Raw genomic sequence first — 26,023 nt, forward strand, 5'->3', positions numbered from 1 at the left:
GAATCTGAATCACAGGTCACAGGATGCTTCCTTTTCAAGATAAGAATTCAGTAGGCTCTCCTCAGAATCAGAGGAATCCATAATACAACATATTTTTCTGGTTGTTTGTGTTGACCTCTATGTGTTGATATTAACTTAATGTTCTGTTGAAAAAATTGTTTATTTGCCAGTATTTTGACCCTTTAAACTACACTGGAAATCTTCAGTCTCAACACTCATCTCTGATTTTTCTCTCTCCACAAGTTTCTCAATCTTATCTTCAGGGCTTCCACATCCTTTCTATTTTTAACCCATTGTTGTCAGCCTGTACCTTTCTTAGCTACTGGAGGACCTGTCTCAGCCTCTGAAATTCTACTTCTTTCCTGCTCCTAATTTCTGTCTCTCAAATTGTCTCAATATTAACACTTTTTATATTGTTCTATCTTCTAATCCACTTTTTCCATGACTCCTAAGACACTGTTATGACTACCTCTAAGTGCACATAACTAAAATAATTGCAGATTATTTTCCTGTTTACTGCTGTTCCACTCATTCCTCATTCTTTTTCATCTCATCTGTGTATACCAGTTATTAGACCGTGAACTTCTTCAGGGAGGGAATCTTTAAACCTATTCTTTGTAGAGCTCCATTTACTGTATGTAGATGGTATCATATAAATAACAATATAATATTGCCCTTGAGTCTTTGGAAAGTTATCATCTCTGTGTAGCCACAAAAATAGATGTTTATTCTGCAAAAGATGCTCTATTATGGATGGTGGCTGCTGAATATACTGTGTTTCCCCGAAAATATGATCCACCCCAAAAATAAGTCCTAGCCTGATTTTTTGGGGTGGGTCTAATATAAACCCTACCCCAAATATAAGCCCTAGTGAAGGGGTGGGCATGGCCAGCACAGGAGGCAGTCCTTCCCTTCCTTGGTAACCTCATGGAAGCTTAGCACCTTAATTGCAGCCCGCGGATCAGCTGAGCCAGCGAGGGCCAGGCAACTCAGCTCAGATCTCTGGGGCACTTCCCCAGCCACCGGCCTGCCAGGGTCCCATTTGCCAGCAGTTGTGCTGCCCTGCACGAGCTCCATGGTGGCCCTGCAGCAGGATGGAGGAGGGAGTGGGAGATCACCCCTTCCTCCTTTGCACCTCAAAACCCTGTCTTCCATGGCTGCCAAGCCCCCTTCCTGCCACCCTCTCACTGGAGCAAAATGTGTAATTCAATACCGGTATTACCCATGGAGGCCTCCCAGACTCTGCCATAGCTTTGGAGCAAACCTCCTTCCCTACGTGGGAAAATTCCCTCCCCTTTTACTACCAATCGTTCTTTACTTGGGATTGCAGGACAGATGTATGTCCCCAAAATGCTCCATCCGAAGGCTTCAGCCTTGCAATCCTGGGATGTATGTCTGTGTTGCAATCCCAAAGAAAGGATGGTGTGTGTGTGTGTGTGTGTGTGACAGAGAGAGAGAGGGAGGGAGAGAAGGAGGGAGAGAGAGATCCGATCCAACCTGCCTTTTACGAACTTTTGGCTGCAAGCAAGGAAAGTAGAAGCAGCAGAAACTCTGGTTTCTCTCTCCCAAACTCCACCAGAATGAGTCTTTGTGAGGCTTTGCCATTCATGCGTGCAATGCCACAACAAGCCTTGCAGGGTTCGGTTCCAAAAAGCTGCGCCAGTATGTCAAACCTTGCAGCACTGTAGCCGCACTTGAAAGGGTTTCCTCTCCGCCGTTTCTCTTTCTCTTTCACACACACACAGACATTTGATGAGAAATGGCAGAGGGCAACCGGGTAAGGGGGCTGAGCCTCCCCTGCCCAGAAGCAGCGTGCAGCCTCTCTCAGTAGCAGGTTTTGCGGTGCAAAGGAGGAAGGGGTGATGTCCTCCTCCCTCCTCCGTCCCACTGCAGGGCTGTCACAGAGGTCTCTCAGGGCAGCGTGACCACTGGCGAAGGGGGCCCTGGCAGCCCGGCAACAGGGGCAGTGCTCCGGAGATCTTTGCTGAGTTGCCCCATTCCAGGCAGAAGCAGCCCAGCCAGGAGAGTGATGAGGCCCCACAAGGCCAGCAGTAACAGGTGCAGTAGGCCCAGCAGTCGAGTAGAGGCAGGTGGGGGAGAGCCAATTCCAACGTGCTGCAGGGCCTTCTGTTTCATTGTAGCAGCAGCCTGATCAACACTCAAATGCCAGGTCTGGCGGAGCGCAAACCATGGTTGCCGCCTGCTCCAGAGCCACAAGGTTAGCTGCGGAAGAGAGGGGCCCTCTGCTGTGAGGTTGCCTGGTGCCACAGGGAGCGCTGGGGCTGGCAAAAGTGTGCTGGAAACATCTCCAGGCACCCTGAGAGAAAGAACGAGAGGCAGCTTCTGGCCCTTGCTGGCTCAGCTGATCCATGGGCCGCGATTAAGGGGCGCTCGCTGCCTCCTGCACCTCAAAAAAGAAAAGAAAAGAAAAGAAAAAAAGAAAAAAGAAAAGAAAAGAAAAGAAAAGAAAAAGACCTCCCCGAGGCCCAAGTTCTTATTTTCAAGGCTAAAAGATAATAAGACCCGGTCTTATTTTCAGGGAAACATGGTAGATATTACGGTATCTTCTTCCTTCATCTCCAAGATCCATGAGATGATGCTGCCACTTTTTTTAAAAGTGGACTCTTTGATGGTTTCATCACAGTATTAAAACATAGTACCTTATCATAAAACCAATCCAATTGTATAAAAGATTAAACTAAAAATAAAACAATAACAGTAAAAGAGTCACTGAGAATGGAAAAAGTTAGAAGCGCACATTCACTCACAAGAATTTATCATGATTTTTTGGTCCTTCATTTTTCCTTATCCTTCAAAAAGTAGACTGAGGAAGAAAAAAAATGAGGTGACACCACATTATGTATTTTGTTCGTTGCAGGAAGAGGGAAAGAATGAGATGCAGGTATTTGGAATTCATACAACAGTACCTTATGAAATGTATCTGGTCAACCTGTTTCATGGATTGTAGTCAAACCTGCTTCACCAACTGTCTCTATTCCACAGCCAGGCAACACAATCTCATGATGCTGGATGGTTTCACAATGTACTTACTATCTTCAGCGGGAAACATCCTCAACCAGGCCCATGCTGGGATCTATCAGGATATGAACCAGCCTTTATGCCATTACTTCATCTCTTCCTCCCATAATACCTACCTAACAGACAATCAGATTGGAGGGGCCAGTAGCACTGAGGCATATGTTCGGTAAGAAGTTTTCATGACCCGGCTGTGAACAGCTATAGCCAGTATGGGTCAAATTGAAGAACCTGATAGAAAGGGAGGTAGCAGAGTAGGTATTGTTCTCAGAAATCCACAAAGTTCTAATTGAAAACAAGTCAGAATGTCAGATATTTGGGGGCAGAGCTAGGGATGAAGATCCTATCATATCCTGAGAATTGGTAACCACCTGGTGTGAGTTTATATCTATGATTCATGGAAACTGAAAGGGAACTGGGTGAGCAACGGATTAGGAGAGGATAACTGGTTAATGGGAATAGGTTTAGTTTGAACAGAACAAGATGAACAAGGCCAAGGCAAGATGACAGAAAGGAACAATTAGACTGGTACCTGGGGAGGGATTGCCCTTTCCATCTGTTTATTCACTTTTTTAGCATCAGGTGGTTCCATTAATTAGGTAGCATGTAAACTTATTATTCACATTCATATGATAAAAATTATCCTCAACTGTCCTTAAATGAATGGTTTAAGGACCATTTTGAACAGGAGGTAGTGAAGAGCAGATATGGTCAGCAGATATTATTTGCAGTTCTTGTGAATTGAAGAAAGTAAACAAGAACTCTCTGGGAGTTCTGGTATTAGATCCAAGCATTTGACTCCTTGTAAAAGCCAGAGAAGATATCGAATTTGGCCAGTTCAACAGGAGAATCAGATTACATATTAGTAGCCATTGGACATAAAGTCCAAAAATTAAACCATTTCTTTTACATCACCTGTCCAGTCTGACTACATTTCCTGAGTTTGATCTTCATTTGTCTGATCTGGAATATTATCTTTGTTTTATGAATATTACATAAAATGATTACAATACAACTTCTATATTAATTGGTTTGATTATGCTACCCAGCATAGCCTGTTGCTTTTCTTAGACCGTCTTATATCTATTTATATAATTTTAGATGTGGGTGTTTCCTGAATTTCAATAGCGCATATAGTTTCACATATTCTAGATTTGCTTCTGAAGCTTTAGAGAAGCATCTTGATCACATAAAAACCTGAGCATCTTGAGTGCCGGAATGAAAACAATAAATTCTACTATCTTTCTACTATCTATCTGGACCTGTACCAGTCGGGCTTCAGGCAGGGGTACAGCACAGAAATGGCATTGGTCGCGTTGGTGGATGATCTCTGGAGGGCTCGGGACAGGGGTTGTTCCTCTGTCCTGGTCCTGTTAGATCTCTCAGCAGCTTTTGATACCATCGACCATGGTATCATGCTGCAGCGGTTGAGGGGGTTAGGAATAGGGGGCACCATTTTGTGGTGGTTCTCCTCCTTCCTCTCCGACCGCTCGCAGTTCGTGTTGACAGGGGGGTAGAGGTCGACTTTGAGGCGCCTCGCATGGGGAGTGCTGCAAGGGTCGGTCCTCTTGCCCCTTCTGTTCAACATTTATATGAAGCCGCTGGGTGAGATCATCCGTGGTTTTGGGGTGAGAGTCCACCTGTACGCTGATGATACTCAGCTGTACATCTCCACTCCAGACCACCCCAACGATGCCCTTGATGCGATGTCTCGCTGCCTGGAGGCCGTGCGGGTCTGGATGGGGAGAAATAGGCTCAGACTCAACCCCTCCAAGACTGAGTGGCTGTGGTTCCCGGCGTCGCGATATAGTCAGCTGGTGCCATTGCTGACTATTGGGGATGACTCTTTGCCCCCCACAGAGAGGGCTCGCTATCTGAGCGTCCTCCTGGTCACACCGCTGTCTTTAGAAGAACATATGATGGCCGTGGCCAGTGGGGCTTTCTATCAGGTTCGCCTGATTCACCAGTTGCAGCCCTTTCTGGATTGCGACGCCTTGCACACGGTCACTCACGCCCTTGTCACCTCTCGACTGGACTACTGCAATGCTCTCTACATGGGGCTCCCCTTGAAAAGCACCCGGAGGCTCCAACTGGCCCAGAATGCAGCCGCGCAGGTGGTTATGGGCACAACTCGTTCTGCCCACGTGACACCCCTTCTGCGCGAGCTGCACTGGCTCCCAGTGGTCTTCTGGGTGCGATTCAAGGTGTTGGTTACCACCTTTAAAGTGCTCCATGGCATTGGACCTGGGTATCTTCGAGACCATCTTCTGCCACCAGTAGCCTCCTACCGGCCAGTCCATGACCACAGAGAGGGTCTCCTCAGGGTGCCATCGGCCAAATTATGTCGGCTGGCAACACCCAGAGGGAGGGCCTTCTCTGTGGGAGCCCCTGCCCTTTGGAATGAACTGCCCCCAGAAATGCGTAAGGTCTCCGACCTCCATGTATTTCGCTGTGCCCTCAAAACCTTGTTGTTCCGCCAGGCCGGGCTATCAATGTAAAGATATTAATTGGTTTTAAATGTGGGATTTTAAATTTGGGGGTTTTATAATTGAGCCAATTATTTAATAATTTTAATTATTTTTAAATTTTGTCTGTCTTTGTGCTTTTAATCAGGCTGTACACCGCCCTGAGTCCTTCAGGAGAAGGGCAGTATAGAAATAAAATTATTATTATTATTATTTTACCACTATCCATTCCCAGTTGCATTTCTGAAATGCAAAATCTATTTCTTTATCCTTTTTTCCCTCCCATTGGCAGGGCATTAATGAAGGGGTGCCGTTGCGTGGAGCTGGACTGCTGGGAAGGTTCTAATGGAGAGCCTATTATCTACCATGGCCATACTCTTACCTCCAAGATCCTCTTCCGGGATGTAATTGAAAGCATCCGGGACCATGCCTTCAAGGTAGACTAAACTACAATACACAAAAAGTTTTATACTTGAAAACTTCTTTTTTACTACAATCTTAATGTCAGGCGCAAAAAGCCAGAACCACTCATAAATAGGCCCAAGTAGATAATTTATTGTTGATCACCTATATTACAGGAATCTTAACAGACTGTCTGACTTTCCTTGGGAAGTGGCAGATATAGACCTAGAGTTTGATCTCAGGAGTTTCCTTTCCTAACCAATCCTAAATTGGAATGTCTCTTTATTACCCCTAGAGGAGCCCACTCTCTTTTAGCCAGTGATCCCACCACATTTAATGATATCATTCATATGCAGCATTATTGATTAAAGCAAAGTTGAAGTAAAAAACATTCATGATTTATATATGATATCGCCTAGATATTTTATTAGAAGAAGCATTATTTGTTGTGTGAAACAAGAAGAGTTTTCAATAGAGGCTTCCCAGCACTCCTTATCAAGTAGCATTATATTGTTCATATATTGGCAATGCAACATTCACAATAATCCCTGTATTGTTTATGCCCCAGAATTAAAATTTTAAAAATATTAAAGATTTGTTGAAAGCTTATGAGATCTTTGGGATGCCAAAATCTTAAAAGATCTGAGGCATTTAAAAAATGTTGAAAATTTGCACGCACTTTAACGTATCTAATAGAAATAGCCTCTAGTTTCTTTTCATTCTCATTTCCTAATAAATTTATTTTGTTTTCAGAATAAAACTTTGCTTTAGAACCATCCAGAATAGGAACAGTACTTCTAAGATGGTGCTTTGTCACTTGCTATTTTAGTAAATTATATAATTTAACACTGTATATTCCTTCTAGCCTAATTGTACAACTATTGATTGATAAATGATAAATTTGCATAAGGTAGGATGGGTTTTTCATGTACCCTCCACCCAAAATTTTTAGGGCCTTAAAAATCAATGCAACAACAGAATTGTTGTGGAATGTTCTGAATATGTGGGTCAAAAAGGCTTCTGGGGAACAATTCTTAATTATGTAAATATCATAACATATTTACTTTGGTTCATAACAGCAATAGCACTTAGACTTATATATCACTTCACAGTGCTTTACAGCACTTTCTAAGTGGTTTAAAGAGTCAGTATATTGCCCCCAACAATCTGGGTCCTCATTTTACCGAATTTGGAAGGTTGGGTGGCTGAGTCAACCGTTCTCTTGGCAAATAGCAGAATTAGCCTGCAATACTGCATTCTAACCACTGCACCATTACAGCCTAATACAAATAAAATATTTAGGGCCTTCTAGAAAATGTACAGATTTAGTCTTCTGGAGTAGCCCCTATATTGTCCAGCACATCATATGAATTAACTTGGCAACAAGATTTATATGTACAAATACGCTTGGTTGTCATCATATATTTTCATAGATAATATCAGTTTCAATAGTTCTGTAGTTTTGTTTTCCGACTGTTGAGACATAACGAAGAAATGTTTATGTACTGTTATTTGTATTTTATATTGCTTTTAAAACCATAGATCTGCAACCCACATGAAAGAAAGGCAGATCTATACAAAACTATATCCAAAAGTTGTCTCTGAACTAGCAGGAAAAAAAAGTTGCTATGAACAATAGTCGAAAAGGCTGCTATAGAGAAATGATACTGTAAGGTCCCAAAATACACTTGAGTCACCAGAATGCCAAAGAGAGAGACTCAAGACGAGGCTTGCAAAAAAAACAGATTTTATTTATGGCCAAAAACAAAATACTGGGTGGAACTATATCCAGAACATACAGATACAATGTATGCGAGGAGATAGCCACACCTTAGGGAAGGTATGGCGTCCTTTTATACCCTCAGAAACGTCAGCTTAGTACCCAACTCTGGCCTCCCAATCCAGGCCCGTGCATTCCTTGTTGCCCTGCAAGGGGGAATAGAAACTTCCCAATTAGTCATCTTGAGCATTTCTTTGTTTACTCAATTGGCCACTTTGGCCCTCTGGCCCTGGAAAGTAGGAGTCTATCCAGATCAACATAAATTAAGACTGAGATAGTACCATGCTCTTCGATGGCACAAGAAAAAAAACAGGGAGAAGATTGATATGGGTTCAGGTCAAATGGCAGGGACATATGTCTGACAAATACCAGATACATTACAGGCCTAATAACAGAATATGTTTGTTACAGGAGATACAAATATAAAGGCATAATATATGTGATACAAATACAAAGGCATATGTGTATTACAGGAACCTAATGGTTACAGAATCTAGTATACCAGTATATCATATCCTAGCATTATTTATTATATCCTTATTATTGTTTCCCTTCATTCCACACTTTTATTTAAATGATGGAATGCTTTCCATCGCGGGAATCATGTGACTATTCTTTGGATTAAAGGAATGAGACAAGGGAGAAGAAGGAGACCTCCAAGGGTTAACAATCATCAATTTTGCAAACAAAATTTGTGAGATTAATTCTACTTTTGCTAACAAATAGTGTACAGAAAGTCTATTCTGGGATATTGCTGTTTTCAACAGAGAGTGCTGTTTAACTAAGAAATTTAGAGCACTAGCAGTTGCATTAGGTATCATTGCAATCATTGGCTGTAACCTTACAATTCTATTCAGCATATAAAGGGAGTTCTGTACCATCTTCTGCCCAGGTGGCTGGTCGGTATACCTGAACTATTATTTCTGGAGGCCAGTCATCTTTCTGTGGCCTACATCCACATAAATAGGTATACCCAGTTTTTCACCTTATATGGGCAGTAGAAAAAGGAAGAAAAATAGATTTCACAGTTCCTAATACACATGCTTCATACCATCGGCTAGGCAATTGCACATAGGCAAATTTTCCATTTATCCAATATAAGCCATCTGGAGCATGCCAATTAAGAGTTACCACATCCGTCCATAACCCACTCAGTCTAGGTATATTTTCAAATGGGTTACTAGGTTGTGTCAGGTTAATTCCAGACTGAAAAGTAACAATAAGCAAAGAAAACACCCTTACGTGTAAAATGATTTTTCACACTGATCATTGCATTATATTCTCCTCATATTAGTCCTATGCATAAGAAAATTAGTCCCAAATATTGAACCATTGCATTAAATCAAATATAGAATTGATATCTATATCTTCAGGGATCATGATATCACTATCTCCTAGGACTACTGTGTTCAAGTCAGATTGACCTGATTCAATGTCTCAATTCTCCAGTGTAGGATAGATATATACATAGGAATAGAGTTTCTATGGGGAGCAATCCCTTGCACATTTACACAAACACAGTGTCCCATTATTCTCCACAGGTGTGTATAAGTTCACAATTATAACAAGAGTAACAATAACATTCAGTGATACAGTTACAATCACGGGACCAACACAATCTGGAGAGTGTAAAGTTGCACAGCTGCTGCTGGGATCTTCAGATGGAATAAGAGAGGCCACCACTCAGGCTGGAAAGTCCAAAAAGTTGCTACTCCTGCAACAAGAAAAATCACAAACAAAACCCATTCATACCACAATGACCAGTTTTTGGAAAAGTTTATTCTCAGCAGGTCTTCTTCAGGAATCACTTGCCACTCTTTAAGTTCTTCCACTGGTCCTTTTACAAGGTCCACCCTTTGTCTTTAGGTTGGACTGCTGTTTCAGTAGTCAGCAGGACTTCGTAGGACCTGTCCCAGGCTTGGCTAAGTTTGTCCTCACATCAGGTTTTATCAGGACCCAATCACCAGGCTGGAACTTATGAACAGCAAAATCGAGAGGTAGGGTTTGAGCTAGGAGTCCTTTGATTCTGAGGTAAGATAAAGAAGAATAGAGGCCAAGTATACAGTTCTTTACAAACATGTCTTTAGTTTCATATTGTGGAATTTCCCCCATTCTGTCCAAACGTGGTAATCCAAACATCATTTCGCAAGGCAAGGCAAGGGTAAAGATTTGGTTCACAGCAGAGATGATTTTGCATTCCATGGAACATGACATTCCCACTGCCTCCATTATTAATTGAAGCACTTTTGCAATAAAATGAGTCTCTTGGTTGCTGTCTATAGCTTCTACTTCTACTATATAGGTATATATAGGTATAGGTATAATATAGGTGTTATCTGTTAATTTTGGTGACTACTGCTGAGTGGCTCTCATGGCTGGATAAGCCTCAACCCATCCAGTCAAGTGACCCACTATCACCAATAAATATCTAAGTCTCCCCACTTAAGTTAGTTTAATGAAATCAACTCAAATGCATTGAAATGGTCTCACACTGAAGTAGCCCTACCTTCTCTTTCTACTGCTCACATTTTCTTTAACTAGTACTTCTCACCTAACACTTAAACATTCAGTTCTTTCTGCCGCTGCCATCCTGGCTTCCAAGTAGCACCTCAAGCTTCAAAGAAATTCAAAGCTTGATTTCACAAGCCTGTGCAAACCAACTTACCTAAATGTCTTCTCTTACCTGCTACCACTTTCTCTTCCCATCTATAAACAAATTAACCCCTTCTCAGCACCAATATCTGATCGTCCTTCTAAATCTCCTTGTAAACTGAACTGGATTCAAACAAAAACAAGCATACTCTCAATCAAGATCATCCTCACTTGAGGAGGGGCACTAGGGCTCCTCCAAAAGTCAACTTTCTGCTTTCCTTCATTAACACTGCCATAGCTGCCACTGCTTGAACACAAACTGGAAATCCTTAACAGGCAGGATCTAACATTTTAGACAAAAATGCCACTGACTCTTACTACATATTGTAATTTCTAACTCATCTCTGTAACAATTCCTAAAAAGGCAGCAACTTGTGCTGCTAACAAACAAACAAGCAAGCAAGCAAACAAACAAACAAACGGATAGGATAGAGCACCTTGTCAAAATTGCATTCCGAGCCAAAAACAGTGAAACTGCAAAGGCAGGTATCAGATATCACCCTTTATCCTGCCTTTTTCAGGCTGGTTCAGCAGAGAACCAGCCCGCAGCCCCCCTTTTTCCTGCTTCTCTCCTCCTTTCATCTCTCAGCATCCTTTCAACAAAACAACCCTCTGCATTTCTCTGTAACCTCAACACACAGGCATTCACAGGTCACTTTACTTTATGAGTTTCGGGACATCTCACACACACACATTCACATTTGTACTGCAATCAGACTTTTTGTATACATCAATTTCACATACAAAAATTTCATTTAATGCTTCCTCCATGCAAACCAAATTATTTCAGGGAGCTTTTCACAAGCCAATGCGCTCCGTTTTCTAAATAGCTTTTTGTGTACTGTTGTTAGAGGGTCTCCTGCAGGTTTGGAAATGATTACATACATACACATACACACACATACCATCAAACATTTCCAGACCTGTGGAGGTTGTTTTTTGTTTTAATTTTATTTCCTTGGGCAACCTATAGCTTATTCTTAAAGCAGTGGGAAAACTCAGAGAGCAGTTTAAATCATAAATATGATTGTGGGCCCTAACTACTTTCCGTTTCCCACAGCTCCAAGCCGAGATGTTTACTTAATTTGCAGGCTGGCCAGACGTATCACAATCAATTCTACATACTATTATTATAGATGCATATCCAAGAATTTTGTAACAGAAATCACACCAGATTGATCAAGTCAAATTATATGAGTCTCCCCATTTAGGCAGGTTTTACATTTTTATTACCTGCTAAAACCCAGGTGGGAAGAACAATAAACAATTTCTTCTTTATTCTTAGTTCTTTCAGACTTCTCTGGCTCTTTTGAGAATGGTAAATTATCAAGATCTTTATAACATTGCAATATTTCTTTGCCACCCATAGATCTCTCTTTAGATTGTTACTACGTGCCTCTGCCCTGGGGGTGTTCTGTGTGTTCTCATTCTAACTTGGACCTCTCAGCAATCGCTGGCCCATTTTAAAGATCAAGATGTATAAGAGGTATACACATCGTTTGTATTTAGCCAGGGCTCTCATGAGCAAGTTTGAACTCCATTTTTCTTTTTTACAGACAACTTTTACTGCCACAACATTTTTCATTCATTTTTTTATACTCTTTTTTTTGTTTTGTTTTTTCACAACTTGTTTGTAATGTGTTCCAGTAGGCTAACATAGCCAAATGGAGAACACGGCCCAATTCTTGTTACTAGTTATTTGTTCCAAACAGGCTACCAGCATAGTTGCCTATTTTTCCCAGGGGATTCCTTTCTGTCAGCTCAAAGCCTGACTAGACTCTCTTTCTTCCTGAGGAGATTTCCCACAACTTTCCGTCGGTGCGAAGCCTAACCAAACCCTCTCTTTTTCCCTAAGAGATTTCCCAGACCTCTCCTGCGGGTCCGAAGTTTGGTCAGAGCCCTCTCCTGCACTACAGATTCTTATTCCAACAGTCACACTCCTTTCAAAGCTATCGTCTCTGGCTGATCTCCTCTCGGATAATCAGAAACGCAGATTGGATCTCCACACATCGCTTCGAGGGCAAACCTCTGAGGAATTTCCCTCGTCTCATTCACACACTCACAAAGCAACACTCCCCTTCCCAAGAGAAAAAAAAATATACTCACCCAGAAGAGCTCAGTTCCATAACCCCCCACAGTGCAAGCCTCTTTGTTAGGCATTCAGGACAGGCAGGATCGGAGCCTGCCAGCAAATGACCAGATCAAAGTCACTGGATAAATTTTTCCAGGAGCGCTCTTGACTTCGGTACTGGTCCAAGCTGGTTTCTTCCGTCTGCCTTTAATGAAGGCCACCAAGCCTCAAAGCGGCTCAGTTTGTGGGAAGCTGAATGCAGCCACCTTGAAGAAACTTTGCCTTCAAGTCCCTGTTCGGGCGCCAGAAATGTAAGGTCCCAAAATACACTTGAGTCACCAGAATGCCAAAGAGAGAGACTCAAGACGAGGCTTGTAAAAAAAACAGATTTTATTTATGGCCAAAAACAAAATACTGGGTGGAACTATATCCAGAACATACAGATACAATGCATGCGAGGAGATAGCCACACCTTAGGGAAGGTATGGCGTCCTTTTATACCCTCAGAAACGTCAGCTTAGTACCCAACTCTGGCCTCCCAATCCAGACCCGTGCATTCCTTGTTGCCCTGCAAGGGGGAATAGAAACTTCCCAATTAGTCATCTTGAGCATTTCTTTGTTTACTCAATTGGCCACTTTGGCCCTCTGGCCCTGGAAAGTAGGAGTCTATCCAGATCAACATAAATTAAGACTGAGATAGTACCATGCTCTTCGATGGCACAAGAAAAAAAAACAGGGAGAAGATTGATATGGGTTCAGGTCAAATGACAGGGACATATGTCTGACAAATACATTACAGGCCTAATAACAGAATATGTTTGTTACAGGAGATACAAATATAAAGGCATATATGTATTACAGGAACCTAATGGTTACAGAATCTAGTATACCAGTATATCATATCCTAGCATTATTTATTATATCCTTATTATTGTTTCCCTTCAATACCTTACAATCCTACTTTATGTCCCCAGCACTCTTCCTATCCTGTGATTCTTTCTCTGGAAAACCATTGTGGCCTGGAGCAGCAGTCTACAATGGCCCATCACCTGAAAACTATTCTAGGGGACATGCTGTTGATCCAGCCACTGGATGGAGACCTGTCCAAACAACTACCATCACCAGAGGTAATATAACCAATTCTATAATGAAAATATATTTTTTCATTATATAATTGGCCAGCATTGCATAGGTGGATGATCAACGTCTTTCTTAGTAATCTACAGGCTATGCAAACCTCACTGAGGATCATAAAGGGAATTTGATTTGATGAATAGAATCTTTCCAGGCTTCACAGCAAGAAGCATGAATTCAACAAATCAACTTTGCTTTGTTGCCATTGTCCGATTTGTATTTGTAGTTTCACCATCCCAGAAATTTGAGGGATTACAAATTGTACTTTATCAGCTTTTGCCATTTGCAGTAACTGCACAGTTTTAAATGATTATTTTATGTTTTTTTTAGTTCTTTTTTTTGTATTCAAAATGATTTTTTATGTTCTTGACTGTCTTACAATATCACACTTGAAATAGTGTTTTATGGTGGGATTATATAATAAATAAACAATGGTTTGGTCTAGTGGTTAAGGCACCAGCCTAGAAAATACGAGAGTTTGAATTCAATGGGATGACTTTGAGCCAATAAGCCCAACTCAGCTCACAAGGTTTGTTGTGGGGAAAATAGGAGGAGGAAGTTGTGTTGAATATGTTTGCTGCCTTGAGTTATTTGTAAAAATAACAAAAGTGGGATATAAATAAATAAATAAATATTTTATTTTTCATGCCATATTGGTGCTTCACAAAAATCTTGAAGTTTGCCAAATTAAATGAACAATAAGAGCATTGCGAGCTATACTTTTGCTGATTTAGGGGTGTAGGAAATTACAACACCCCACCCCACGGACTCAGCTAATTAAGATTATTAGGAAGGATTTATTATAGAGCTAAGTTTATTGATTTTTCTTTCCCAAACCTTACAGCAATTGAAGGGGAAGATATTAGTGAAGGGGAAAAAGCTATCAGAGAACAAGACTGATCCAAGAGTTTACTTGATCTCCAATCGTGAGGAAGAAATGCAGGAGGAAGAAGACCAGAGGGTGAGGTTTAGATCCATGTTTTTGAAGGGGTGATTAAGAGAGTATTAGGGAAACCTCTAAGGTAGACACTCTGTAACAGCAAACCAAGACAATTGAGTGTCAAGAATTTGCAGCTGAAGTAGCGCGGTTGAAAAAAGGGTGCAAGTAGAGTTTTCTGGGTTCTAAGACAAACTTCTCAGATGGAGCAAACTTTAAACTTACCTCAACTTCTTTGCTTACATCCAACAGTTATCTGAATTTGAGTAGCCCAGATATTGTAGTGTAGCCAAATGTGTCAAGAGCATGAGGTAAAGAGTGATCATTTTAGGGAAACTCAACAGCACCCCCCCCCTCAAAAAAATCCATGCCTCTTAAGATCTAAGATCACTGTCTTCTTGCATTTTCTATATTTATGCTACTGAGAAAGAAGAGGGAGGCTACAAATGAATATAAAACTTCACTAAAAACTGAATATTTTTAGTGGAAATTTACAAACATCTTCTTCCACCTGCCCACCCCCAAATAACCCAAATAAAGATCAAGCATGATTTATGGCCAGAGAGTGATGAGGAATGGAAAGTTCAAAAATGGGTGGGATAGAAAGGAAGGAATACCCAGAAGAAATCAGGTTAGAGTTCTTAACAGAGCATTGCAACAACTTAGACATTTCACTCTTGTTGCTTTGGAAGAGTTTATGTCATCAAATGAGAGCATAATTTCTTCTGAGGTAGAAAATTGGGGTCTTCTGCTGTCAGAAGCTTCCTTTTAAAAGTGTCAGAGCAGAATATAAATAGGGTGGTCAGCTGTGAGCCAAAAGACAACCATCATCATCTAAAGTTAAACAGCCTCTGTGTATTTTCTTTTAGACATTTAAAGTATTCTTAGGAGTTTGCTGTAATTCAAAGGTCCTTGTTTTCTTAAAATAGAGAAAATAGTAATCAACTCCCTTTTGGGCAAAGTCTACATTAAATGCTTCAAATTGGGGACTGCTGGCAAAGTGCATCAGTTCCTATGATTCTTAGGAGTGTTTGTATGTATAGTATAATATGTACCTATGATGGGTAAACTTTTAAAAAAGAATGTATATTTACAATAATGAGTTGACTGTTGACTGGCAAAAATCAATCTTTCTTTCATACAATGCCTAGTTTTTTTAAAAAAATGTAATGCTGAAGATGTGATGGAATAAAGAGCAAAAAGGATTATTAGACAAGTAGATAGAGAATAAATATAATAAGAAACTATTAAATTATGATCGCTGCATGGAAACAAGATCAGAAGTTGAAGTAAATGTATTTTGTACACACAGAGATCTTCTAATTTCTGTTTCTGCCTCTTTCTTCAGTTTACATCTTCTCTCCAGGAAATCAGACCTTTGCAGGTGAGTATTCTTTCCTTCTTGGAAGAGATCCCAACATGGCTGGTAAGTGTGATGAGCAAGCAAGCAACGTAGTCTCTTACCTACTCAAATGTTACATACTCAAATGTTGCCAAATTTGAGGATATCCTCTTCATCTTGGTTGATGATTAAAATATTGTGACAAAACAAGGGAAGAAAATGGCCTTCTTCATTTCCTTGAAACCTTTTGTTGATGACCGTTCCAAGGGTAGAGGGATAGGTGTTCTGTAAAGATCATAACATAACCATGTTGAAAGAAAATATCCCAGGAAAAGAGAGGTGCTATTTTCACAGGGTGCTACGCTCACCCACAAACTTAATATCCACAATTGCTTTTAATTGCTTTTCATGATGATTTCATCACATGCCACTGCAAGAGGATTTGTTGGCAAGGGAAGTTTAACATCTAATTCAGGACCCATGAATTTCATTCTTTGTGCTAAAAGGGACATGCCCACTGCTCTGTGCTACAGTGTCACCGCTACAGATAGCTTGGTATTGGACCCAGAAGTAGTATCTTCAAAAGATATTTGTGGTAAATACATCCTTACATGATCACTTAATAATGCTGCCACACTTACCAGCCATGTTTCAAGTTGAACCTTACTTTTAGTACCTCAGCCATTTAGTTTTCTTGCTGGTTCTACAGAAGTTTTCATTTCTCAGATTTTTCTGAGATTTTTCGGACTTCCAGGCATTAAATTCCCAGTCTCCTGTCCAAGTATATTTGGGGCCACTCTGCTTAGTTTCTGAGAGCTGTCAAAGGTTGGCTAAATACTGCCACCTGCTGAAGCAAACCTATGAAAGTAAGTCCACAAATGATTTAGCTAGATCTCCTAACCCCTGAAAGACATCTAGCAAACAGAATCCATGGTATGACCCATCAATGGCATTAATGAAGGTGGGAGAGAACTTTCAACTAACAAATCTTTCCTCTCTAGTTAACCAGAAGATATTCTAGTCTACTTAACAGAACCGAAGTAGTAGCTAATTGCAAGCCTGAATTAATTTGTTTGCGAAGTAGGATGTGTTACTTGAAGTGGATTTTTAAATTAATTAAATTAAAATTAAATTAATTTTTTGCAAATGGCACTTCTTCCTTGCCCCCCAGGCAAAGGATGTAGTGCAGATTTCACAAGAACTCTCTGATGTGGTTGTATATTGCCGGGCTATTCCATTCCAAAGCCTGTCTGATGCCCTGCTCCACCAGAAACCTTCAGAGATGTCATCCTTCAGTGAGCGGAAAGCCAGGAAGCTGATCAAAGATTCAGGTATGGGAGATTAATTTTTTTGGGATACCAAGGACATTATGATGTGCTGGCTTGCTTTGTGGCTCAGTCTGGCTCTGTTGGCTGCCTAAAGTACAATTGAGTCTTTTAAGGTTAGAGTATAACCCTGGATACTATTGATTGTGATAAAACTAGTGAGAACATGGATATGCTAGTCAAGCAGGGCAAGACTGATTTATTCATGACCTTGTGTTCTAGCCAGTTCTAGTTGGGGTAGTCCTCATTAAACGTCCACTCATTTAGCAACCACTTAAAGTTGTTTTTTTAAATTTATTCTTTGATTGATTTTAAAATAGGGACAAAAGAAATGAAAAAAGAACAAAACATAAAAATATATACATTATCAAAAAACAAAGCAAAAAGTGAGGTTAAAAAAAGCAAAGTAAAACATAACAAAGAGATGCAGTTATTATTGAAATACATGTAAATTTCTAATACATTTATATAACTATCCTTTTTATAACCTGCTATGTTTTGTACAAACAAGTCCCATATTTCATTATATTTGTATGTACTTGTAGACAATCTGCTCATAGGTGGCAAGTGCAATCAGGTCCTTAATCTATTGAGTAAAAAGGACTATACATTTAACTTTCTGATGCTTCAATATTGGTATTTTGTCCATAGTAACAGTATGGAGAATCCATTTGTGTTGTCCAGTTGTCAAATTCTAAGTACTAAGTAATGTAATTCGGAAGAATATTATTGCCTGAAAATGTTAGCTTTTGTCACCCAGTTACATTTAAATAGTTCACTTCTTTGCTCGCAAAACATAGTAAGTAAAGGACTTACTAAGAAACATATGTTTTAAAGAAGCATTATCCTTACTACGTCTTCAATAAAATGCTGGCCTAGGCAGTCCATTTCTATACAGATGTAAAGGAGTCTAAGTATTATTTGTTGTTGTTGTATAAATTGCAGTTTAAGCTCCATTGACACTGGTGGTATAGAAGTTAAAACTCCATGCCTAAGCAATGTAGAAACCTCTAATTCTTTATTCCAGTCATTTCTTAGCATATAAATATCAAAATGATTTCTTGATAACAGATATCTATAGAAATTAATAGTAGAGGGGTTTTTTTTTTAGTTTTAAAAGATTTAACAATTTGCTCTAGTATCTTGGGTGTTTCAGAAGATGAGAATACTGGTGATCTAAAAGTTGTTAGCAAATGTTGTAACTGGAAATGTTCCCATTGGGCTATAACAGATAAATGATATTTGTTTCTTAACACACAATATGATAAAAAATCCACCCACATCATTTATCAGTTGATCCAAGATCAATATCTTCACTTTGATCCAAATTTTCCATATCATCCCCTTTGTTCCAATTTCTAAACTGGGTTTCTCTATAAAGTTAATTTAACATGGGGAAAAGGGTTGAACTTTCATTAGACATTCCATTCGTTTTCTAATTGACGTAATTATTTCCAGAGATGCTAGAATTTTAGCATATTCTGTCCAACCAACCATTCTACCCTATATGTAAATTCCAAAGTTGCCCACATCTGAAAATTAATAACAATTGTTGGCTTCTGATATTTAATACTTGAAAAGGTAAATATGATGGGTTCCAGGTTAGGAAGACCAAATTCTCCCTCATTAATTGGTAATTATATTTTCTATAAATATATTCATAGAATCAAAGACTCCCATAGAGTTTTCTTAACAAGGAATTGTATTATATACAATAATAGTTAAGATTTAGTGACTATGTATCAATATCTGAAACTTCAGTATATATTTTATTTATAATTTATATTATTAATTTAAAACTTTTATACAGCTGCTTATAAGCAATTGTAAGTTGCTCTTAATCAAAAATTAAAACAGCATAAAAGCAACATTAAAACTATAAAAACTAAACACATTAAAAACAAAAACTTGGAACTGGGTCAAGCTTCTGATGTGCAGTCACCTCATCTTATCCCAGCACTTGGGATAAAAGCCAGCTTTAAAGCTTTATGGAAGGCTAAAAACATGGAGGCCTGCCAAACTTCAAAGGGAAGAGTGTTCCATAGGGCAGGGGCTGCCACAGAAAAGGAAGGCTTCATAGTTCCCATCAGACTTTCAGGGCATATTTAGAGGAAGATATTCAGAGAAAGGGATTAGTATTGTGCACATCTATCTGACTTGGAATGGTAGATGTTAGGAGAGCTATATCTTTTGGTGTTCACATACCTAGATATTTAATGGATTGGCTACAAATACAGAATTACCGTACTTTTCAGAGTATAAAAAACACTTTTTCCCCTCTAAAAGAAAATGTCCCTCTAAAATTCCCCCTAAAAGGAAATGCCGGTGCATCTTATACACCGAATATGGCCATTTTTGGCTTCCCAAAACCCTGCCCTGCGTGTCCCGTTTTTGGCAAAAATGGCATGCGCAGAGGGTTTGGGAGGCCTGTAGAGTGCTCCTGGGGACCGGGGAGGGCAAAAACAGCACGCGTGGGAGCATTTTTGCGCACAGCATTTTTGGGAGGCCAAAAATGGGCCTGTTTTTTGCAAAAATGGGCCTATTTTTCACAAAAACGGGGCGTGCAGAGAGTTTGGGAGGCCAAAAATGGGGCTGTTTTTTTTACAAAAATGGGACTGTTTGGGAAGGGTTTGGGAAGCCTGCAGAGGATGCTCCTGGGGCTGGGGAGGGCAAAAACCAGATATGTGGAGGCCAAAAACTATTTTTTTTCTTGTTTTCCTCTTCAAAATCTTGGTGCGTCTTATACTCCGATGCATCTTATAGTCCAAAAAAATACAGTAATATTTCTTAAATCAGGGATGTTAAACTAAAGGCCAGGGGGCTGGGACCGGCCCATGGGGTACTTAGATTTGGCCCATGGGACTACCCTGGAAACAGCAAAGGGCCGGCCTGCAGTACCTCTGCCAATGAAAATGGAGCTCTATTTATAAGGCCTCTTGTAGCCTTCTGCCAGCAAAAACAGAGCTCGGGGGGCCTGCAAGTGACCTACCTATTTTCGCTGGCAGAGGGCTGCAGGAGGCCGTCCTGGCCAAAACAGGGTCCTGGGGGCCATTCATGCCCCCCCAGCTCTATTTTTTGCTGGCAGAGGGCCATGCCCACTCTGGCCCTGCCCCCCTCCCCGAGGTCAAACACAATCCTGATGCGGCCCTCAATGAAATCAAGTTTGACACCCCTGCCTTAGATAGTCGTTAAGTATTCATATTTCTTAAATGGATGGATATTTTTCACCTATTTTGACCTATAGGCATCAGTTCTAAGTTGGACTAGTTGGTAGAGTAACTTACTATTTTGCTAAAGGCATCAGTTTTTTACATCAGCACGGGGATAGCAGTATGAGGTTTACAAATTAAAAAAAAAAGAATGTCATCTGCAATAAAATCAATTTGTGTACAGAACTATATGATGATTCCGAAGGAAGGGTATTTGCAATGGGTTTTTGTAATTGTGGACATGTGGGCATTTGGCAGCCAGCGCTCAGTTAAAATGTTCTATGGTTATGAAATTGTTATTTGCTATCTTTGTTGCTGGCTTCCAACAAGCAAAGTCATTGGGGAAGCCAACAGTCGGTAACCAATGATGATCACGTGCCCATGGAATGCCGTGACCATGTGGGATTTGCTTAACAACTACAACTGGGAATGCTGGAACTTCGGTCATAAATTGTCATGGTCATGTGACAGCTCACCTTATGACTGTGTTGCTTAGCAACAGAATTCCTGGTCCCAATTCTCATTGATAAGCGAAGTCTATCTATAGTACTCCATCACTGTCAGGTGCATAGAAATCAGCAGAAATCAGGACCACTTCTTTTTGATCTAAAGCTGGAAGCTTCTTTCCTTTCTGCAGGAAACTTTTTTGTCCGGTACAACACCCAGCACCTCAGCCGTATCTACCCACTGGGTCTGAAGATGAACTCCTCCAACTACAATCCTCAGGAGATGTGGAATGTTGGCTGCCAGATTGGTAAGAAGTAGGAGGAGGAGTAATCCATGTTGTGCACTTCATTCCTAGTCACCTTTTCTCTCCCACGGTTGCACTCTGTTGGACTTGCTTTGATTTCACAAGTGAATCATAGATTGGAGGAGTATTACCCATAACCCCAATATCTGAACAGGAGAGATGTGTACTTCCCAGTAACTTGGAATTTGCAAACCTACCAATAGTCATCCTTGTTTTACCCTGAAAAACTAAAGTGGCTTTGGAGAGGAGCAGGAAGTTGAGGATGAGCAGTCTGGAGAGAGCTCAGTCCATGACAGAGTGCCAGCTTACTCAGACTACAAAGGCAGGCCAGAATTCTGTTTTTGTGGAACACTGTTCTCCTTGTGTTAATTAATCCCTTTGGCTCTGCGGCAGCAGCACTGTAGAGTAGCAGAGACCAAGCCTGGAACCACATTATCTAGTAACCAATGAGAATATTACGGATCACTTGGTGGCATCTGGCATTGTGTAGATCTTTTCATGTTATTGTTTATTCACTGGAAGTTATCTTATGCAAAGAAAGAACATGGTCCATTGACCCAAATAGGATGGGTGACGGTTGTCGGCTTGAGGTTGCAGAGTTGAAGAAACTGACTCTGAGACCATTTGGATTTTAAGTAGATGCTCTGCTGTTGAGACCTTTCCTAGAAGTTTTAAGATAATGTGCAAAGCCAAAGCATTAAAATATTTTGTTCTATAGTACTTTCCTTCAGCAGCTTAGATATACTTTGAATTAAATGTAACATGTATTTCTTATAGCAAATTAATGATCACAAATGAAGACGAATGTGTCCCAGGATTAATAATAGCAATAGCAATAGCACTTAGATTTATATACCGCTTCACAGTGCTTTACAGCCCTCTCTAAGCGGTTTACAGTCATCATATTGACACCTAACAATCTGGGTCCTCATTTTACTGACCTCGGAAGGATGGAAGGCTGAGTCAACCTTGAGCCGGTGAGATTCGAACTACCAAACTGTTGGCAGCCAGTGATCAGCAGAAGTAGCTTGCAATACTGCTTTCTAACCACTGACCACTATGGCTCATTAATAATGCATTAATAGGAGGGAGTATACTGACCACAGATATCTTTGTCTTTATACTTCCCAGATTTGCTGCTATTTTATTCCTCATTACTTTTTATTTATTTATTTTGAAAAATTTATTTGCCATCTATCTCGTCGTGAGGCTATTGTAGGAGGGTTACAGTAATAAAAAAGAAGTGAATGAAAGGAGTGTGAAGAGAAGTAAAACAATAAAACTCAGAAAATAACAAATGAAAAGGGAGCACAACAAAAATACACCAATATGATGACAAAAATTTTGGTTGGAGGGAAACAGAGAGCAAGGGTGGGAGGTGGAATCTGCCATCAATCCAGCAGCCACTTCCATTGTGGAACTCCCACATTTGGTCCCCAGACCAACCGGCAGATCCACGTCTTCAGGCACTTGCAGAAGGATAGGTGGGTGGGCACAGATTTTACCTTAGAGGATAAGATGTTCCAGAGAGTGGGCGCTGCAGGATCTTCTGAATCCTGAGAGTTTTTTGAGTGATGGGATCCAAAGTAGATCCTATCTGTTGGCATGAGAATAGGCTTGTCCTAGTGGTTCATCAGCTAGCCTGGAACTATGCCATTAATGGCTCTAAAAGTCATAACCAATACCTTAAACTGCACTTGGAAGCAGACCAGTAGCCAGTGAAGTTCGTGGAGGTGTAATATGGGCCATCCTAGGGACCCTAAAGACTGCTCTCGCTGCCACATTTTGCACCAGCTGTCTGTGCTGCTTAAGTTCTTTTTGGATGTGCCAGTAGATACAAAGTTTTATAAATCTGCACCATGATAATATTCCAGTCTTATGATCTGTTTAATCACTTTCCTTTCTATGGTCATATTTCAGTGGCACTGAATTTCCAGACACCAGGTGCTGAGATGGATTTAAATGATGGGCGCTTTTTGGTGAATGGCCGCTGTGGCTATGTGCTGAAACCTGCTTTCTTATGCAATAACCAGAGTCATTTTGACCCCAAGGTTCCCATTCATAGGAATGGCCAGCATCCTATTGCCCTCACCATCAAGGTATAGTAGAATGTAGGATGCCCATATGTTCTTTGAATTGCTTGCTATATGTATTTAGGTGCATATAAATGGAAAGTAGATGGAAGAGTAGACTTAACAAGAAACATTATTGCATAAATCCTATTGCATGGCTTTAATGTCATAACCATAATTAAATATACTATTTCCAGATTCTACAGAAACTGAAACACACAAACCCTTAATATAAAAGACTTTTGCTTAAGAGCCAAGCATAAAAGAGCTTCCAGAAGATCTTTCCAAAGGATCTTTATTATGTTAATAACATTTTGGAAGAGAGCACCCAGATGATGCCACCTTTTACTTATAACTATCTTTCTCTACTTTATTATGGTTTTGAACTTGTACATAGACCTGCCTTTAAGAGCCTAAAGCAGCATCCGTGTATCTTTACTTCCCTCATTGTATCTTATAACTCTGTAAGGTAGTTTGGTTGAAAAATATTTAAAATTTTGAGTTTTTTCTTTTTCCCAAAGAGAAGAACTTTGCTAAGAGAAAAGACCGAATAGCTAAACAATGTTTTTTAATAAATACCCGAGAACTGCAACTATCCTGGGTTTCTAACTCTTAGGCTTAAAAGTTATTTCAAACTAGTATGACCAATATCCACTGAAATCTCAAGTGCTGGAAAAAGGACTAAATAAGTTTTACTGTGGTTGGTGTCAGACTTCAATGTTTCTGATGGAATATATTATCATGCAGTCCAGATTTATATATTATATCTGGAAAATAGCTTTGCATCATTTTCAGACTTTGTAGACATCTATTTTTCTTGGAAGACATTAATCCCCGGGTATAGAATTTTAATTTGATGAAAGCAGTGAGCAAATAGATTCAAAAGAGGATGAGGCTTCTGTACTTTCATTAGCTCAATTGAAGAGGGCATTGTGGCAGATATGTAGTTTTGCAAGGGCCCCTTCTGCCAAAATTCTCTTTTCTACTGAACAATTTTAAATGTAGGAGCCCTCTCCCTTTTCTGTTTGTTTGCATTTGGCCATTTTAGCCAAATTAAATCAATGGAAATTAATTCTGATTTTAGGATTGTACCAATTAATACATTCAGCCAATTTTGTGTGCATTGTTGGTTTTTAAGAGTTGCAAGAGTGTGCAGAAATGATTATGATTTTTTTTTCTCCTTTCAGGTGATTACGGCTCAACAACTTCCAAAATTAAATAAAGAGAAGAGTTCTTCCATTGTTGATCCTTTTGTACGGATTGAGATTCATGGAATTCCTGCAGACTGCTGCAAGAAACAAACTGAATACCGGTTAAATAATGGTGAGACAAAGCCTAGGAATGAAAGCAATAAGGAGAAGCAAGGGTAGAGAATTATTGGTTGTACTGGCTCCACCCAGCATGATGAATAGCCATGAATTGTACAGTTAGTTCATCAGCATTTGATGGACCACGATATCCTTCCCCCTCCTATTGGACCAGAGGAGAAACAAAGCCAGAGTTTGAAGAAAATCCCAGGGTTAGTTCTTAATATTTCCACATAAAAAGGAAACACGAGTAGCAAGTCTAAAGAAGTCCTCTGGACATGCTTTTTGCTTTCGACCTTAATCAGTGAATCAACTTAATAACCACAGGGTCGGTATAAGAACCTGGTTTATTCTGAGTTGGCTTATCCGTACAGATGCTTTTGCCATGCTTTCCTATTCTCCCTGCTCTGAAAACCCAGGGTTATCTTCACGGAATGTCTTGTGCTGACCTAACATGCAAAGCACTTCTTCTATACAGGAAGACCTAAAGTTGTCTCCAAATTTTCAGTGAGTTGACATTATGATAGTATTGTGAGGAGATACTCCCAGCAAGGAATAAGTGGAGCAAGCTTCTTTGTGCTGGGATAACAAAATTGTGTGGGTTTTTCAGATTCTTGGTTCATCCTTTTCCTTTCAAGAGAATTGGGAGAAGGTTATTGCAGGTGAATGTTTAGCTATGTACAGGATAAGGCAACTTCTTATATCCACCCAATGCAGTATTTGCATTTATTAAAATCACATCATCTGTTGAATACAAACATTTTGTCAAAAACAAATTGTATTTGAACTTGAAAATCTATAAATAGGACTAGTGGAAAAAAAAGGTCAAATTCAAAAGTCTGAAAAAATAATTTTCTGAAAATTTGTAGATTTCAAGCAATATTTAGGATAGGTTATACTGGAATCTGGCTTTAACAAAGGATCTCCACACTATTTCTCTCTTGAAATTCTATTTCTTGGATTTTCTCTCTGCAGGATTCAACCCATGTTGGAATGAGACTTTGATGTTTCAGATACAAGTTCCAGACCTGGCACTGGTGCGCTTTGTAGTAGAGGATTATGATACAACTTCCTCCAATGATTTTGTGGGACAGTTTACATTGCCATTGCCCAGCATTAGGGAAGGTGAGTGTTTTTCTTCCAGAATCAAGAAAGCTTGAGCAAGGTGTTGTGCACTCTCTAGAAGAGCCTGATGGTAATCTGCCTAGAAGTAGCAGAAATTATATTTTAGATTAGCTGATTTTATGTCTGATTTAGTGGACTTTTGTATCTGTTGAATTGATCTACCTCGATAAAGTACCAGCCCTGATGGGCTTGACATAGAAGTTTGCCTGTAGAATAAGTTCCTTAGGTGAATTTAAATAATGGCACAAAGCCAGATGTTTCAAAGGAATTTTCAGTATTAAACCATTCCAACAATTACGTTTCAGACATTTTAGGATCAGAGGCTGCAGAATTTGCAAATTGCTACATTTGGTGTGACTCCCAGAGATATCGGACTGCAGATTTATATAGATTATTCTGTGATTTAAATTCTCAG

At 40.0% G+C, this 26,023-nt stretch overlaps 1 protein-coding gene across 2 annotated transcripts in view; it reads left to right on the top strand.

Annotated features, from left to right (window-relative positions):
* Positions 1 to 26,023, top strand: part of PLCD3 (phospholipase C delta 3) — a 79,727-nt gene that overhangs the window by 51,810 nt on the left and 1,894 nt on the right. Inside the window, exons 6-15 of one of the 2 annotated variants that reach the window (XM_034416013.3) lie at positions 3,004 to 3,205; positions 5,794 to 5,938; positions 13,381 to 13,533; positions 14,385 to 14,501; positions 15,826 to 15,861; positions 16,991 to 17,150; positions 20,991 to 21,107; positions 23,025 to 23,203; positions 24,364 to 24,499; positions 25,459 to 25,608. In XM_034416013.3, coding sequence (XP_034271904.1) covers positions 3,004 to 3,205; positions 5,794 to 5,938; positions 13,381 to 13,533; positions 14,385 to 14,501; positions 15,826 to 15,861; positions 16,991 to 17,150; positions 20,991 to 21,107; positions 23,025 to 23,203; positions 24,364 to 24,499; positions 25,459 to 25,608 — 1,395 coding nt within the window. The remainder of the gene's footprint in view (positions 1 to 3,003; positions 3,206 to 5,793; positions 5,939 to 13,380; positions 13,534 to 14,384; positions 14,502 to 15,825; positions 15,862 to 16,990; positions 17,151 to 20,990; positions 21,108 to 23,024; positions 23,204 to 24,363; positions 24,500 to 25,458; positions 25,609 to 26,023) is intronic. The other variant, XM_034416014.3, reaches the window with a different exon arrangement.

This window comes from Pantherophis guttatus, chromosome 4 (assembly GCF_059756535.1).
Source record: "Pantherophis guttatus breed Tessera chromosome 4, ASM5975653v1, whole genome shotgun sequence".
NCBI lineage: Eukaryota > Metazoa > Chordata > Lepidosauria > Squamata > Colubridae > Pantherophis > Pantherophis guttatus.